General features: G+C 42.9%; 1 protein-coding gene across 15 annotated transcripts in view; it reads right to left on the minus strand.

Moving 5' to 3' along the window:
* Positions 1 to 16403, minus strand: part of GREB1L (GREB1 like retinoic acid receptor coactivator) — a 224323-nt gene that overhangs the window by 57175 nt on the left and 150745 nt on the right. For 14 of the 15 annotated variants that reach the window (XM_043539773.1, XM_043539770.1, XM_043539771.1 and 11 more), the window contains 4 exons: positions 13442 to 13768; positions 12349 to 12477; positions 11659 to 11793; positions 1706 to 1903 (listed from right to left, as the gene is read on the minus strand). In XM_043539773.1, the coding sequence (XP_043395708.1) occupies positions 1706 to 1903; positions 11659 to 11793; positions 12349 to 12477; positions 13442 to 13768 (789 nt within the window). The remainder of the gene's footprint in view (positions 1 to 1705; positions 1904 to 11658; positions 11794 to 12348; positions 12478 to 13441; positions 13769 to 16403) is intronic. The other variant, XM_043539779.1, reaches the window with a different exon arrangement.

The raw sequence follows: 16403 nt of genomic DNA on the forward strand, positions 1-16403 counted from the left end.
TTCATTAACGACCTGGACAATGGAGCGGAGAGCGTGCTTATACATTTTGGAGATGACACCAAGCTGGGAGAGGTTGCTAGAGCACTTTGGAGGACAGGATTAGAATTCAAAATGACTTGATAAATTGGAGAATTGATCTGAAATCCACAAGATGAAATTCAAAAGACAAATGCAAAGTGTTACGCTTGAAGGAAAAATCAAATGCACAACTACAAAATGGGAAATGGTTAGGCTGTAGCACTGTAGAAAAGGATCTAGATGTTACAATGTATCACAGATTTAATAGGAGGCAACAATATGATGCACTGGCAAAAAAAGCGAAGTATTCTGGGGTGTATTAACAGCAGTGCTGTATGTAAGACACAGAAGGTAACCTCCCACTTTACTCGGCACCGGTAAGGCCTCAGTTACAGTGTTTTGGGGCACCACACTTTAAGGAAGATATGGACATACTGAAAAGAGTCCAGAGGAGAGCAACAAAAATGAAAAAAGGTTTAGAAAACTTGACCTGTGAGGAAAGGTTAAAAAAATTGGTCATGTTTAGTCCTGAGAAAAGGAGAGGAGAACGACGACTTGAAAACAATCTTCAAATATGTCAAGGGCTGTTATAAACAGGACTATGATCAATTGTTCTCCATGTCCCCTGAAGGTAGGACAAGAAGTAATGGGCTTAATCTGTAGCAAGGGAGATTTAGGTTAGATATTAGGAAAAACTCTAACCATACGGATGGTTAAGTACTGGAATAAGTTACCAAGGGATATTGTGAAATCCCCATCACTGGAGGTTTTAAGAACAGGTTAGACAAACACCTGTCAGGGATGATCTAGGTATACTTGATCCAGCCTCAGCGTGGGGGGGAACTGGACTAGATGACCCCTCAAGGTCCTTTCCAGTCCTACATATTTCGATGATTCTGTGGTAGGCATATAAAAAAATGTATAGAGAAGTTGCATTGGAAATCCCTCTACCTTTTCATTATATGAGAGCAAGAGCAAGGAAATATCAAATTAATTGAAGGACAACATGTTTAAAATTGATAAAAACTTTTTTTTTAAACAGAATGCATAATTATCACATGGAACTTATTGCAACAAGACAGAGGCCGAGAGCTTAATAAGATTAAAAAATTATTAGCCATTTATATAAATAATCCATAGTTATACTAAATATGACAATTTTTAAAAACGATATAAACCCTCATGCTTCAGAGCATAAGCCAACCACTAACTGATAGGGGGAGGAAGAAACTTCAATAGGCAGGTTATTCCATTAATTATCCACTAAGGGGTTTCTTGCACCTTTCTCTGAAATATCGGCTATTGGCAATTGCCAGACACAGGACACTGGACTAGAGAGACCACTATTTGACTTAGTATGGCAATGCCTGTGTTCCTATGAATATACTATTGTGGGGGCAAAATGAAAAGCCATTTGTTCATCCCAGTTCTCTCATTTCAACTGCTAGATGTTATAGCTCAGGTCATAGCTCTTTCAGTCTTTAGGTAAATATGGCAATGCCTATTGCCACCTACACAGTAAATGCAGTTGGTCCAATCTTTAGAACTTACATGTGACACTAAATAACTGAACAAAGCTGGGACCTCCAGAATAATTTTTTTAGCAGTTTACTCTAGCACTATATAACAGGGATACATACATACCCAGTTTTGATTTAATACACTGCTTTCCTCCCCATCCCATTACCTGATTGTCGAATCCGTTGAAGGGTTTGCTGCACCAGAACCTCTGAACGAGGGACTATAACGATGAAGTCTACTTTGCTGAAGTGGCCCAGATCCAGGCTTTGATTGCCACTGTCTGCTATAGCACATACCTGGGACAAAAGCTTTCTGGCAACTGTAAGCTGTGGCTGATAAATTTGGAAAGTGGCAATATCCAAATCTAGTAAAAAAAAAAAAAAAAAAAAAAGCATCAAAATTTAAATTATTTTACATTAAACAGCAGCCTTCAAAATACTCTGGTTTACATCATCCAATAGATGTAATCTGGTTTACATCATCAAATAGATGTACATCAAACAGAATAAATCCTAGATTTATGGTGAAACTGGTGTACATCACCACCACAGAATCTACTTTTCAGATCAAAATTTGGTTACATACAAGATACTCTCAGCAGGGTAGTGGCCATTTTTTCATTGCATGAAGTGATCTGAAGCTTTACAAGGCTGCAACTCAGTGAAACCTCAGTGCCTAACCTCAGTGCCTGAATTGCAACCATTAAGGGAAGCAATGCATGTAGGTCTAACCTTCTCTTGCCACATACAGTTCCTTGAACATGCCAACACATGTGGAGCAGCCATACACCGCTGAGACTGCTGTGCTCAGACCCCATGGAATGACACCTACTGCTCTGCTGTGACGACACTGACACACTTCTCATTTACTGGGTGGCAAGCCAATTGGTGAGAACTTACCTGAAAAGTCAAACCATCATAGTTTCTACCTTCTCGGGTGTGTGACCATGACAGCAACAGACTGGCCACTTGTTTATGGAAATGGACTGGAATGAAAGGTTGAGTGAGAGACCAAAGACCCTCAATCAAGAGGTGGAGCAGAAGTCCTGATTTTAAGGCAGCTTAGTCATGGATGTACATGGAAACCTTATGGAAGGAGTTGCGTCAAAGCTAGCTACGAAAACTTTGGGGCCTGGAGTTATACCATTTAGAGAAATGTTTTCTCTAAGCATGTGTCAATGTTCACATCTGCCAAAGAGCAGGTTCAGTCCTAAACTTAAAAATAGTTAGTGGGTATATTCTATGCACTTTTATGTACACTTCGCTAGTCCTGAACAATTTAAACTCTTAACGTACTACTACCAAATTTTACCTTGTAGTAACATTTTAGTTATGGCTCTGTCTGTTTTCCTATTACAAAAACCAGTGCGGATGGATGGAAAACTTGGCTCAAAGATGTGCCTGGGAGAAAATTATTTAAAAAAACAAAAATAAAACCATTTAAAAAGATAACATATAGTAATAGTTTGTTTATTTTAAGCAATATACAACTAACATCTTTGTATTTTAGGTAACAATTTGAGGATATTTTGGGCCAAATGTTGAGTGCCAATTCTGCCATGCTTACGTTATTGATTTCCATGCAGCTACTTGTGGAGTAAGGCATTACACAATGTACGTAAGTGGGGCAGACTGGCCTCTCAGGTTTTATTCAGTCTTTACTAAATGAATTATTTGTATCAGTATTCACTGCAGAGGATGTGAGGGAGATTCCCACACCTGAGCCATTCTTTTTAGGTGACAAATCTGAGGAACTGTTCCAGATTGAAGTGTCAGAGGAGGCTTGGGAACAAATTGATAACCTGCACAGTAATAAGTCACCAGGACCAGATGGTGTTCACCCAAGGAACTCAAATATGAAATTGCAAATTTATTAATTGTGGTATGCAACCTATCACTTAAATAAGTCTGTCTACCAGATGACTGGAAGATAGCTAATGTAATGCTGATTTTTAAAGAAGGCTCCAGAGGCAATACTGGCCAATTATCCTAACTTTAATACCAGGCAAATTAGCTGAAACTGTAGTAAAGAACAGAATTATCAAATACAGATGAATATGATGTGTTGGGGAAGGGTCAACATAGCTTATGTAAAGGGAAATCATGCCTCACCAATCTATTAGAATTCTTTGAGGGAGTTAACAAGCAGGTGGACGAGGCTGATCCAGTTGATATAGTATATTGTACTTGGACTTTCAGAAAGTCTTTGAAAAGGGCCCACACCAAATGCTCTTAAGCCACTAAGCAGTCATGTGATAAGAGGGAAGATTCTCTCATGGATATGTAACCAGTTAAAAGATAGGAAACAAATGGCAGGAATAAAGAGTTAGTTTTCTAAGAGAAGAGAGATAAATAGTGGGATCCCTCAATGATCTATACTGGGACCAATGCTGCTCAACATATTCATAAATTATCTGGAAAGGAGGGTAAACAGTTAAGATGGCAAAATTTGCAGACGATACAAAATAACTCAAGATAGTTAAGTCCAAAGCTGACTGCAAAGTGTTAAAAAAGGGATCACACAGGGACACAAAAAAGGGATCAAAGGGACACAAAACTGGGTGTCCGGGCAAGAAAACAGCAGATTAAATTCAATGTTGATCAGTGCAAAGTAATGCACATTGGAAAACAATCTCAACTATACATACAAAATTATGGGGTCTAAATTAGCTGCTACCACTCAAGAAAGATCTTGGAGTCATCACGCACAGTTCTCTAAAAAACCTGTTCTATGTGTGGTGGCAGTCAAAAAAGCAAACACACTATTAGCAACCGTTAGGAAAGGGATATATAATAAGACAGAAAAATATCATAATGCCACTATATAAATCCATGGTATGCCCACACCTGGAATACTGCGTGCAGTTCTAGTCACCCCATCTCAAAAAAATATATAATAATTGGAAAAGGTACAGAGAAGGGCAACAAAAATTATTAGGGGGTGGTACAGATTCCTTATGAAGACAGATTAAAAAGACTGGGACTGTTCATCTTGGAAAAGAGCTTACCAATGGGGGATATGATAGAGGTCTATAAAATCATGAATAGTGTAGAGAAACTGAATTGGGAAGTGTTATTTATTCCTTTACATAACACGAGAACCAGTGGTCACCCAATGAAATTAATAGGCAGCAATCTTAAAAACAAACATAAGGAAGTACTTTTTCACACAACACACAGTCAACCTGTGGAACTTGTAGCAAGGGGATGTTATCCCTAAACCTCTCACTTCCAGAAGCTGGGACTAGACAAGAAGGGATGGATCACTTGATAATTGCGCTGTGAAGAGTCTGGTACAGGCTACTGTTGGGAGACAGGACACTGGGCTAGACAGACCATTTGTCTGACTCATTATGGCCATTCTTATGTTCCTATATATTCAGGCAAATTCCCACTGCCTTCATTAAGAGTTCTGCCTGAGTAAAGGCTGAGTAAAAACTGAGAAAGGATTTGGCCCTAAATGTACAATTTAAAACCCAAAAATAAACTCTGAACAGTTAGAAACAATCAGTTAACTAAATACTGAGATTTTAAAGTGGGGGGGGGGGGGGGAAAGAGGACCCCAGGTCCCACTGTCCACTGTTTACCCTTCTTTTCTCCCACAGTTGGCGGCCCTTCGGGGTCTCTCTGAGAGCACCTGCCTGCAGGCAGGAGGTTTACTGCTCCTCTTCCCTTTCCCTTGCAATAGAGGAGGATCTGGTTGACACAGCTGTCTCCTCCTCGGCTGGACTACCTCTGTTACCAGCAGTCTCTGGGTGCGGCAGCCTTCTTCCTGTTCACCGCCCCTTCCTGGGGTAAGTTCCCTCCCTTTAAGATCCCTCTAGGCTGAACAAGCCTTGCAGGTACATCTCATTAGTGTCGAACTGGCCCAGAGGAGCTTGTTAGTCTCCTCCATACAATGTGAGGGTGTGTCCCTTCACATATCCCACCCCACAAGACAGAAAGGCTGTTCAGGGGTGGGTTGTCTCCATCCCTAATCTCCCATGAAAAGAAATCGGTGTTAGCATAGTCCTTTCCCGCCTGGTATTGTACTTGGAAACTATAAGGTTATAGTGCAAGGTACCACTTCGTTATATAGGGGTTCATATCCCTCGTAGTCTGGATCCAGTGTAGGGGTGTGTGATCAATGATCAGGGAAAAGGGTCTACCCAAAAGGTAATAGCTGTGGGCATCTACCATCCATTTGACAGCTAATGCTGCCTTTTCAATAATGGAGTATGACTTTTCCCTAGATGATAGCTTCCTGCTTAGGTATAGAACTGGGTGTTCTTCCCCTTGGAAGTCTTGCGAGAGGATGGTGCAGATGTCAGAAGCATCTGTGCATAATATAAATTCCAAAGAAAAATCATGGCTGAAGAGCATGGGTGCCTGGCATGTTTTCAGTTCCCCGAACACTTCCTCATGCTTCTCATCCCAATGGATCTTCTTAGGGTTGTTGTTTTCTATGAGGTTCATTGGCGCGGGGGGAGGGAGGCGGGGATTGAGGCAAAGCTGGGGACAAACCACCAGTAATATCCTGCCAGGCCAAGAAAACATCCGACTGCCTCTGTTTGGTGGACAGGACATGCTTTGAAAGCCTGCATCTTACTGACCACCAGCTTCACCAAGTTACCTCCTATGTGGCACCCCAAATAGGTTACTTTACTCACAGCTACATAGGTTACATTTTGCTGAGTTGGCCAGAATTTCTGCCTCCTGTAGCGCTTTTAAACTCTGCTCTTAAATGCTGAAAGTGATCTTCCCCGGGAGGGACTGTAGACGACAATATCATCAATGTAGGCCACCGCATACTGATGGTAGGAGTTGGGGATCTTATTCATAAGTCATTGCAAGGTAGCGGCAGCTCCATGGAGGCCAAAAGGCATGGTCTTAAATTGGAAGTGCCCAAAATGGGTGGAGAAAGCAGTTTTCTCTTGCAAGGAAGGGGATAAGGGGATCAATAGTGCTCAGGTGCTCTGCCGGTCCCAGACATTCTAATAACTCGTCCATCCTTGGCACTGAGTAGGTGTTGAATTTTGTGATGGTACTGACCTTCCTGAAGTTGATGCTGAACTGAACCATACTGTCTGATTTGGGAACGAGAACTATGGGGCCCCTCCATTCACTTCTGTATTCTATAATCATCCCCATCTCCAGCATCGCTTGTACTTCCTCTCAGACCGTATCCTACATCTTTTGTGGCAATGGTCAAGGGTTCTCTCAAACTACCTGGCCTGCGGTAGTCTCTAGGTAATGTTGGACCAATTACATTCTCCATGGACAGTTGGAGAACACTGTTGCAAAGTCCCCGATTAGTTGGAGGAGTTGTTTCCTTTCTGCAGGGGACAGCAATTCACCCCCAGTATTGCTCCTGGAGCTTCATCACTGGGCACCTGGGGCCTCAATTCTGGCTCTGCTAGAATAGGAGTTATCAGCAGGGCCTCCTGCGCCCTCCAAGGTTTGAGAAGGTTCACGTGATAGACCTTGATTTCCTTCCTCCACTCAGATAGTCTGATCTCAGTCTACAGGCCTTACCTACCTGACCACTTTGAATGGACCCTGCCATCGGGCTATTAATTTGGACTCAGATGTGGGCAGTAGTAGTAGAAAATGGTCACCCAGCTGAAAAGTCCGTAGTCATGCTTCCCTATTGTAATTTTGTTCCTAGGTGTGCTAGGCCTTCCTCAAATTCTTCCTGGCGACCCCCCCTCCGCCTATGTTTCCGAGTTGCACCCTTAACTGCAAGATATATTGGGTCGTACTTAAGGCCCCCATGTCGTCTTCTTCCAGCCTTCTCATAGCAAGTCCAAGATGCACCATGGTTGGCAACCATCGAGCAACTCAAATGGGGAGAACCCCGTAGAGGTTTGTGGGACCTCCCTTATGGCAAACAGGAGTATTGGGAGTAGCCGGTCCCACTGCTTGGGGTTGTCATTGACAAAGCACTTCAACATCCCTTTCAGTGTCTTATTAAGCCACTCTATTAAACCATTGATCTGCGGTGGTACACTGAGGTCTCCAAGGACTTGACCTTTAGGAGGGAGCATAATTCTTGTATCAGTTGGGAAGTGAATTTAGACCCTTGGTCTGTTAATATTTTGCAGGGAAACCCTATGTGTGAGCAGAGCTTCGAGAGCTGTGGAGCTATGGCTGTCACTTTTGGGTAGTGGAGAGGAACAGCTTCCAGATACCTCGTTGCATCACAAGTATGTACAGATGCCCTGCTGCAGTTTTTTCTAGAGGTCCGACCATGTCCACCCCTATCCTTTCCAAGGGGTCTCAATCAAGGGCAGAAGGACTAAGGGTGCCTTAGGGATCCCCCTGCTGCTGATTAGCTGACATTCTGGGTAGGAGGAACAGTATTCTCTCACCTAATGGTGTGCACTTGGCCAGTAGCATTGGGCTAATATGCAAGCCAACGTATTTTCTCATCCCAAGGGTCCTGCACAGGGGATATCATGCTCCAGCTGTACCACGGCCTGGTGGTACTGGCGTGGTACTAGCAGCTGGTTCCTCACCAACCCAGTTTGCTGAATCTTCTCGATTCAATACAAGCACCCCTTCTTAAGTGCAAAGTGTGGGTATCGTTCACCTCCCTGAGACTCTGTCACTTCTCCATTTATGGGGTCCAGTTGCTCACATGCACAGTTTAATATAGAGTTGTTCCTGTGTTCTAACAAAAAATTCCTGTCCCATAGGAGAGCTTCCAGGTCCTGATGGCCTGCCTCTTCCTCCCCTGTGGGGGTCTGTGGCTGTGTTGCTCGGGACATCCCTTCCTCGGGGTTGTCAGCTTCTCTAAGACTTTCCAAGCTCTGGGGAGCTGGTATCCCCACTTGACCCCTGTTCGTGTTTGCACCTGAGAGCTAGGTATTAATGACCTGCCAAAAAAAAATAAGCACCCGTCTCAGCCTATGATCACAGCATAGGCCAACTTTTCTGCTACAGTTACGGTGGTGACCACAGTATGGGCTCCCACCATCAGCTGTAGCTGCTGGCTGAGGTAGGACTTGACATCGCCATGGATACATTGAAGGTGAATCATGTTCTTAGGAGTAGCGTCACTTCCCACCATGGAGGTCTGGACCACCATCTGGCTGCAGTCAGAGTCCAAAAATCCTTGAATCAGCTTCCCTTTGACTATGACAGGTACCATCAACTTAGGGGGAGTTTTTTTTTCCAGGCCTGGGCGTATTCACATTCCATCAGCTTTCACTCCCTCTTAATGTACCTTGTCTGTCCACAAGAATAGCATGTTAATGGGCTGGGTTGCCAGCCTCTTTCCTAGGTTTAGGGAAGTCTGCCTGCGGAGTGCTGGATGGACCTCCATCTGTGAGCCATGCTTCAGTAGTCTAGGGTACCCCGTGGTCCCTCTGGCAGCATTGCACTTGCACTCTGCCTCCTTTTCCCCAGGGCTGCCTTGGGCCTAAGTGGCAGTCTGTCCATCTGGGAGGACGCCGTTAGGACTGACTCCCTGTGGTAGACTGCTGTGGGCTCTGGCTCACCTCCCTCCCACGTCCCTTGCCCTGCTGACGTCCAGGTTGACTCTGCCTTTAGTGATCCTTCAGCTTCTACAAAGTCCTCCATTAACCTGACTGCTTTTGATAGCGTCCCTGAGTGACGCCGTAGTACCCACTCCTTGTCCCCCATGGGCAATAATCTTTATAAACTCCTCCGTTACAATGGCCTCAGCTACTTAGGTCCCTGAGTATTCCTCTGGATGGAGCCACTTCCAGCAGTGTTCTTTCAGCCATTGTGCTACTATTCAGGATCACGCCCCCCTGGGGTATCTCTTGTCCATAAACCACTGGCAGTGGGTCTCTTCTGAAATACCCAAATAGTCCAAGATGGTGGACTTCACTTGCTTGTAATCTTTCACCCACTCCAAATCCAGATTACAGGAGGTGGACTGTGCCAGACCCATCAAGTAAGGGGCCAGGATTGGAGCAGATCATTCTAGAGGCCACTGGGCTTCCAGTGCCACCCTCTCAAACGTGACTAAAAAGGCTTCAAGGTCATCCTCCAGCCCCATTTTGGTGAGCTTTTCTGGTGCAGGTGAAGGGACCCCTTCAGTGGAAGCGTGACGCTCCCGTCTCCCCTTGTGGACATAGGGTTGGTACTATCTGCTGTAACATTTCCTTTGGGAACTCTTGCTGCTGGGTCATCAGTTGCCTCAGCAGGTATTGTTTTGGGTGGCTTTAACCTGCTGCTGGGCGGTCCACTGCTGAAGAAACTGCTGTTGTTGGACACCTTGCTACTGCCTCTCCGCTACCCACTTATACTATGCTCCAGTTCCAATGTGTGTGGAGCAGCTGAGCTCAAACACCTCAAAGGCTTCCCCCCCCCTTTTTTTTGACCCCTTGTATCAGGCATAGTTTACCCATGTTCTCCCCCATTTGTGGGGGTGGTGGGGCTCTCTGACCCCTCTCCCCAGGTCTCACTGTGGTTTGTTCACCTTCTCTTCTCCCCCAGTTGGCGGCTCTTGGGGAAGCTGTCTGAGGGCAACTGCCCACGGGCAGGGGATTGGCTCCTCCTCTTCCCTTCCTCTTGCAAGAGGAGGAGGATCTGGCTGGCACGAGGACCAGTCTCTCAGACAGCCCCTAGAGATACAGGGGTAAGGGCTCAGTCTCTCAGAGTTTATTGCCCCTTTGTGGGGTTTACCTTCTTCCCCTCTTCCTAGGGCATATTGCTTTGTTGTTAGTGCATCTCATGACTGTCTTCTCCTCAGTTAGACTATCTCTGTTACCAGCAGTCTCTGGGTGGAGGAGCCTTCTTCCTGTGGTAAGTTTCCCCCCTTTTAAGCTCCTCCCCCTCCAGGCTGAACAACCCTTGCAGGTGCATCTTATTAGCTTGAAACAGGCCCAGAGGAGCTCGCTAGCTTCCTCCATACCAGTGTAAGGGTGTGTCCCTTCACAAAAGGCAAGTTACTGCACAGGAACAGTAACCACAAATAAGAATTGGCCCAAAACTTTGTTCATTCTTCAAATAAAACCCAAGCTGAACTTTTAAGGTATTGTCTTCACTAGACAGCCTATTTTTTAACTTGAACTACTGTCCTCTGCTCAGGCTACAAACTGCTTTGTCTTCAGTAGGATTTTACCTTGTTAGCTTGCTTGAGTTAAGAACACACCCTTTTTTCCCAGTGAAGGCAAGACCTCATCAAGGTTTCAAATTTATCCATCACTTGCCTTATTACTGGCCCCAAAGGAATCTCAGAACTCATAGAAAATCAGTTTTACTTATTTTGCCAATACTATTATATAAAAACAAATGTTGAACGGTAATGTTCTGAAAAGGTAAGAGGTAATTAAATTCAACATTAAGACAGGAAGTCCATCTTCAGCTCATCCATTGTGACTGTATATTACATATCACACTGAACAATATAATTAAATAATAGTGGTATTTGTACTTCTAGAACACTTTTTATACAAGAAACTTAAAGCACTTTCCAAACACTGATTAAGCCTCATAGCACCTGTGTGTGGTAGGTATAATCAGCATTTTACACATATGGAAACTGAGGTGTATCACGGCTAAGTTGGCTAAGACACTTGCACAAGGTCACATAAGCAGTCTAGACACAATCAGAAACAGAATACAGATCTCTTGTGCTTTAAGCTCAAGACCATACTTCCTCTCCAGGCGTAACAGGGTGCGATCAGTCCAGAGAGTCAGCCATAAATGGGAATTTCTGTATGCTCCAGTTAGTTTGTAGCACAAACTTAGAGCAAAAATATTTTAGCTTGAGAACTGTCAAAGGTAGAAAGAGGAAGCTTTTTGTGCTGTAGTAAAGTTATTATGAAAGAACCTTGGCCAAGATTAAAGAAAAGGAGTACTTGTGGCACCTTAGAGACTAACCAATTTATTTGAGCATGAGCTTTCGTGAGCTACAGCTCACTTCATCGGATGAAGCTGTAGCTCAAATAAATTGGTTAGTCTCTAAGGTGCCACAAAGTACTCCTTTTCTTTTTGCGAATACAGACTAACACGGCTGTTACTCTGAAACTTGGTCAAGATTATTGCTGTCGTTTTCTTTTTGTTTTCAGCCAGTGATACTAACAATTTTGGCCTGGCTGAACAGTGTCCTCAGACTACTTTGTGGCACATGCATTTTATGAAATCCAGCAAAGAAAAACATTACCCGAGTCTTGTGTTGAAACCATGGTAGCTGCCTCCTGAGATGACACACATTCACTAACATCTCCATTAAAAGGGATTACAACATTGTCCCCTCGTTGCAGCTGCATTTTCTCTAGCAACTTGTCCAAATCATCACCTATTTAAGAATTTAAAAAATAAAATATGTCTGGAAGGAATTAAAGATAAGTGATGAAAATCTTTATAACACATGTTCCAATATGTCACATTGACTATCCTCAGTTTTTCTAGTGACTGGGCATTTGTATAAAGTTCAACACCAAAAGAAAACCACAGTTGGATGTTTCACAGTTGCTCCTTTACAGCTTGCAGTAACATTTGATGATCGCAATGGAACAAATACTCTGAAAATATGTTGACTGATTAGCACACAGAAGCCCCAAGCAACTATGGATGCCCCACAATCAGATTCAGCCTATGAAGCGGTTAAAATAGATTGTAACAGGATGAGGAGCTCTCGCTGCCCAGCCGAGGAAGAGAGAAAGAACACGCCTTCATGCTCACTACACCAAGGCAGTGAGAGAAGGAGAGCTCTTCCTCGGCTTTTAATAGAGGATGGGGAGCTGCACTTTGCTCCCTGCGCCTTACATTAACCCCTGAACAGAAGAAGATGCACAAAAGAATCAGGAGATTCATCCGTTAGTAGAAACTTCAGATCCTTAAACTCACTCACCCAAAGACGTGTTTTTGAAATGTGATGCCAAGAAACTAACTTTTCCTGTGATGAGCTCATAACTGATCTCTTTTAAAAACTCACTGGTTGTCAGCATGCTTTCTGCCAGTGCTCTAGACTGATACTGACCTAGAGAACAGAAAGGACAGATCGAGGTTAAATACAGTGCATTCTCATTATAAACTCCCCAGTACGTAACGGCCTTATGGAAGTGACATGCTCTACTAATCTTCAGCGTTGGGTCTCTCCTGCCTTTTGCAGAAGAGATTGGGGGGTATCAACAAGAAACACAGTCAAGTCTATTCTGATAGGACACAGGAGAATATATTCTGTCATTTTAGCACATTCTTTGCAAGCTACTGTTCACAGACATGTGGGTCCATGAGCTATTCTGTAGCAAAAGGAGGTATACAGTATAAGAACTTGCTCCTCAGAAGGGATGGAAAATTCTGGTAAAATGTGAAGAGGAAGTTGTCCACCAGAGAGAAAAAAATGGGACAAGACTAATTTGTTTACATAATAAAGGGAGGAGTGTAGTCACAAATTCATCTTTCAGGCATACACATACACATACACATGTGCACACAACTTTATTATAAAGGCCTGTTGTGGAAAAAACAGCCTGGCAGAAACAGTGCCCTATATTTTATATTCTTATGCAAAATAATTGTAGTCTAGTCATTGGATCAGGTGGTCAGCATTACAATGTAAAAATAGTATAGTTGCCATGTAACCTAGGGAAAGATATGCACACTATTTTGCATAAGGGACACTTTGGGCCCATTCCCCAAGGCAGCCATGCAGAAGAGCAAGGTTTCAGCTATCCCAAGCATAGGGACCCTGTAAGGCTAGTGAATCTGCTTCAGGGAGGAGCTGCTGGAAATCATGCAGCTATTCTTCCCTCTCCAGCCAATGTCCCTGTAGACACTACTACACAAAAAGTCCTAGTGGAATAAAAGGAGAAAGAGAAATATTATTGCACAAGTGTAAAAGGGGAACAAAAACTATTAAAGAGAGGTTAAAGATGAACCACTTGATCAAAATGCATAATGCAACTGCACATGTAACTGCATCATATTGTAAAGTTACTCACCTAAGACTACTACACAGAACTCATTTCCTCTATTCTTTGATGCACAGATTGCAACAACATAATCTGGTAGCCTTTGCTGATGTTTCATTTCATTGAGAGATCTCAGAGTTTCTGAAATGCCTTCAGCCAGAGAATTCTGGGTAACAACCACATGCACCAGGTCCTGAGATACACTGGTGATTAACCTAGCAAGCCAAGGGAGTTGACCTGGTGACACTGAGATACACTGACCACTCATTTGCAAGGATCGCTCTCTCAGTGTGAACTCCTGCATAGCTTTCAGCATGATCTGTTCAAATTCCTCCCTGAGAGGTATCTGGTCAGGACCTACATTAAAAAATAACATCATCTGTCATCAAAAAGTTGTCACACCAAGATCAATCATTTGCTCATCTAGTTAGGACATTCTTTTAACATTATATAGCATTTTTCACATTTTTTAAATGGATACTTACCAGTGTGAGCATATACTCATTTCTTCATTGTAGAAGCCATTTTGTTTTTTAGATAACAAATATGGCATCTCCTCCCCAGCTTCTTTGCCCTCAATAATCAGAAAACTGTAAACTAGATACATCTAGTCTCCAGGCATCCATAGATCAAAAATCTCAGTGCTCACTCTCAAACCTTAATCATGACTCTGCAACTTGCCAAAGATACCAGAAAGTCCAGCATTCTGCTTTTTCCCCAGTATTTCTACAAGTTAACTGACCATGTATATTTGATTCTGATTTTTTCAATAATGTAATGTAACAAAACTTCAGACTTCTAATCTTAAGAGCTGTATATATAATGCTGGAACTTGTTTGTTCGACTTTCAAAATCTATGTCATGAATTTGAACTGCTGAGTTAGAGGTATAAGGCTTTATATCTCAGTATTGATCCCTAGAGTTATCCACTTTTATTAACATTTGCCTTACTAAAATAAATCTAATGAGCACTTCCCAAGGATATAGAATCATAGAATATCAGGGTTGGAAGGGATCTCAGGAGGTCATCTAGTCCAACCCCCTGCTCAAAGCAGGACCAATCCCCAACTAAATCATCCCAGCCAGGGCTTTGTCAAGACTGACCTTAAAAACCTCTAAGGAGGGAGATTCCACCACCTCCCTAGATAACCCATTCCAGTACTTCACCACCCTCCAAGTGAACAAGTTTTTCCTAATATCCAACCTAAACCTCTCCCACTGCAACTTGAGACCATTACTCCTTGTTCTGTCATCTGCTACCACTGAGAACAGTCTAGAGCCATCCTCTTTGGAACCCGCTTTCAGGTAATTGAAAACAGCTATCAAATCCCCCCTCATTCTTCTCTTCTGCGGACTAAATAATCCCAGTTCCCTCAGCCTCTCCTCATTAGGCATGTGTTCCAGTCCCCTAATCATTTTCGTTGCCCTCCGCTGGACTCTTTCCAATTTTTCCACATCCTTCTTGTAGTGTGGGGCCCAAAACTGGACACAGTACTCCAGATGAGACCTCACCAATGACGAATAGAGGGGAAGGATCACGTCCCTCGATCTGCTGGCAATGCTCCTACTTATACAGCCCAAAATGCCATTAGCCTTCTTGGCAACAAAGGCACACTGTTGACAACAAGGGCACACTCATATCCAGCTTCTCAACCACTGTAACCCCTAGAATTGGCAAATATCCTAGAATTGGCAAAACAATATTCATAAACGTGGAACAAGAAACAGCCATACTGTGCCACAATTCCTCCCCAGTGCCACAGGAGTGAGATTCACAGATATAGATTTGGTATTTCAGCATTTTGACCTTCAATACCAAAGAGCAGCCATTAGACAACAAAAATATATAAAATGTCCAATTTCACTTTATGGTTATTTGAAGGCAAAAAAACCTCGGGTGAGGTGGGGAGAGGAAAGGAAATGGAATGGTTTTCTGAGAAGTGGAGAAAGGAATTGTTAAGAGTCAATTGCAAAAATCTGGAAACAGTTTTTCATGACAAAAGCCTACAACCAGTCTACCATCATCCAATGAAGTGAGCTGTAGCTGTAGCTCACAAAAACTTATGCTCAAATAAATTTGTTAGTCTCTAAGGTGCCAAAAGTACTCCTTTTCTTTCTACCATCACTGCTATCCAATACATATATGTGCACACCACATTAATATTGTATTATATCCAGCATGTAGGCAGTTACATTAACTGAGTTATCTTCTGTATTCCCCCTTTTGGTAGATCTATGTTTATATCTTCCCTTCAGAACTGACTCAATTTCTGAGATATACCAAAGTATTACATCTCAGATCTTTGAAGAGCTGGTTTAGGGGGAAATAACTGGTAATGATCTGCTGAAAAAATTGTTGAACTGGCAGGGGGGAAGGAGAGAGGGAATGATCACCATAATAACTCCTGGGGGAATTCTGCACCAAAAAATTAAAAATTCTGCACACAATATTTTAAAATTCTGCAATATTCTGCATATTTTATTTGTAAAAATAATGCAATATAATTACTCTTGTTTCAATTATTTCAGTAATTTATTTAAACTACAATACAATGGATGGAGAATGGGAGTGGAGAGCACTGGAGGAAATCCCCAAACCCTCTTGCCTTATAGTAATGTAGCTAGGTTTGACCCTTTATTTCTAGTTATTAGTCAACAAATATATGCAGCCATATGCTCAGTGTTACATCATAGGCAACTGAAGACCAAATGAGGGTTTGGGAATCACACACTCAATTTATATTGGCTACTGACCATCTCCAGAAAGGTCAGTAGGAAACAGTTCATGGAGCACATTTTCATAGGAATTTTTTTTCAGTCCAAAATTTTAGACCAGTTCTAATCACTAAAGCACCGTAAGCATTTATAAGGCCATACTGTCCTTTACGCCACTCTGGCAATGTAAAGGAGTCTTAAAACTTTTACACCTGTTCTATACTCCTGGGGGAATTCACAAAGACAATAGGAACAATTCACTAAGCAGGCAGGCTGC

Source organism: Chelonia mydas, chromosome 2 (assembly GCF_015237465.2).
Source record: "Chelonia mydas isolate rCheMyd1 chromosome 2, rCheMyd1.pri.v2, whole genome shotgun sequence".
Classification (NCBI taxonomy): domain Eukaryota; kingdom Metazoa; phylum Chordata; order Testudines; family Cheloniidae; genus Chelonia; species Chelonia mydas.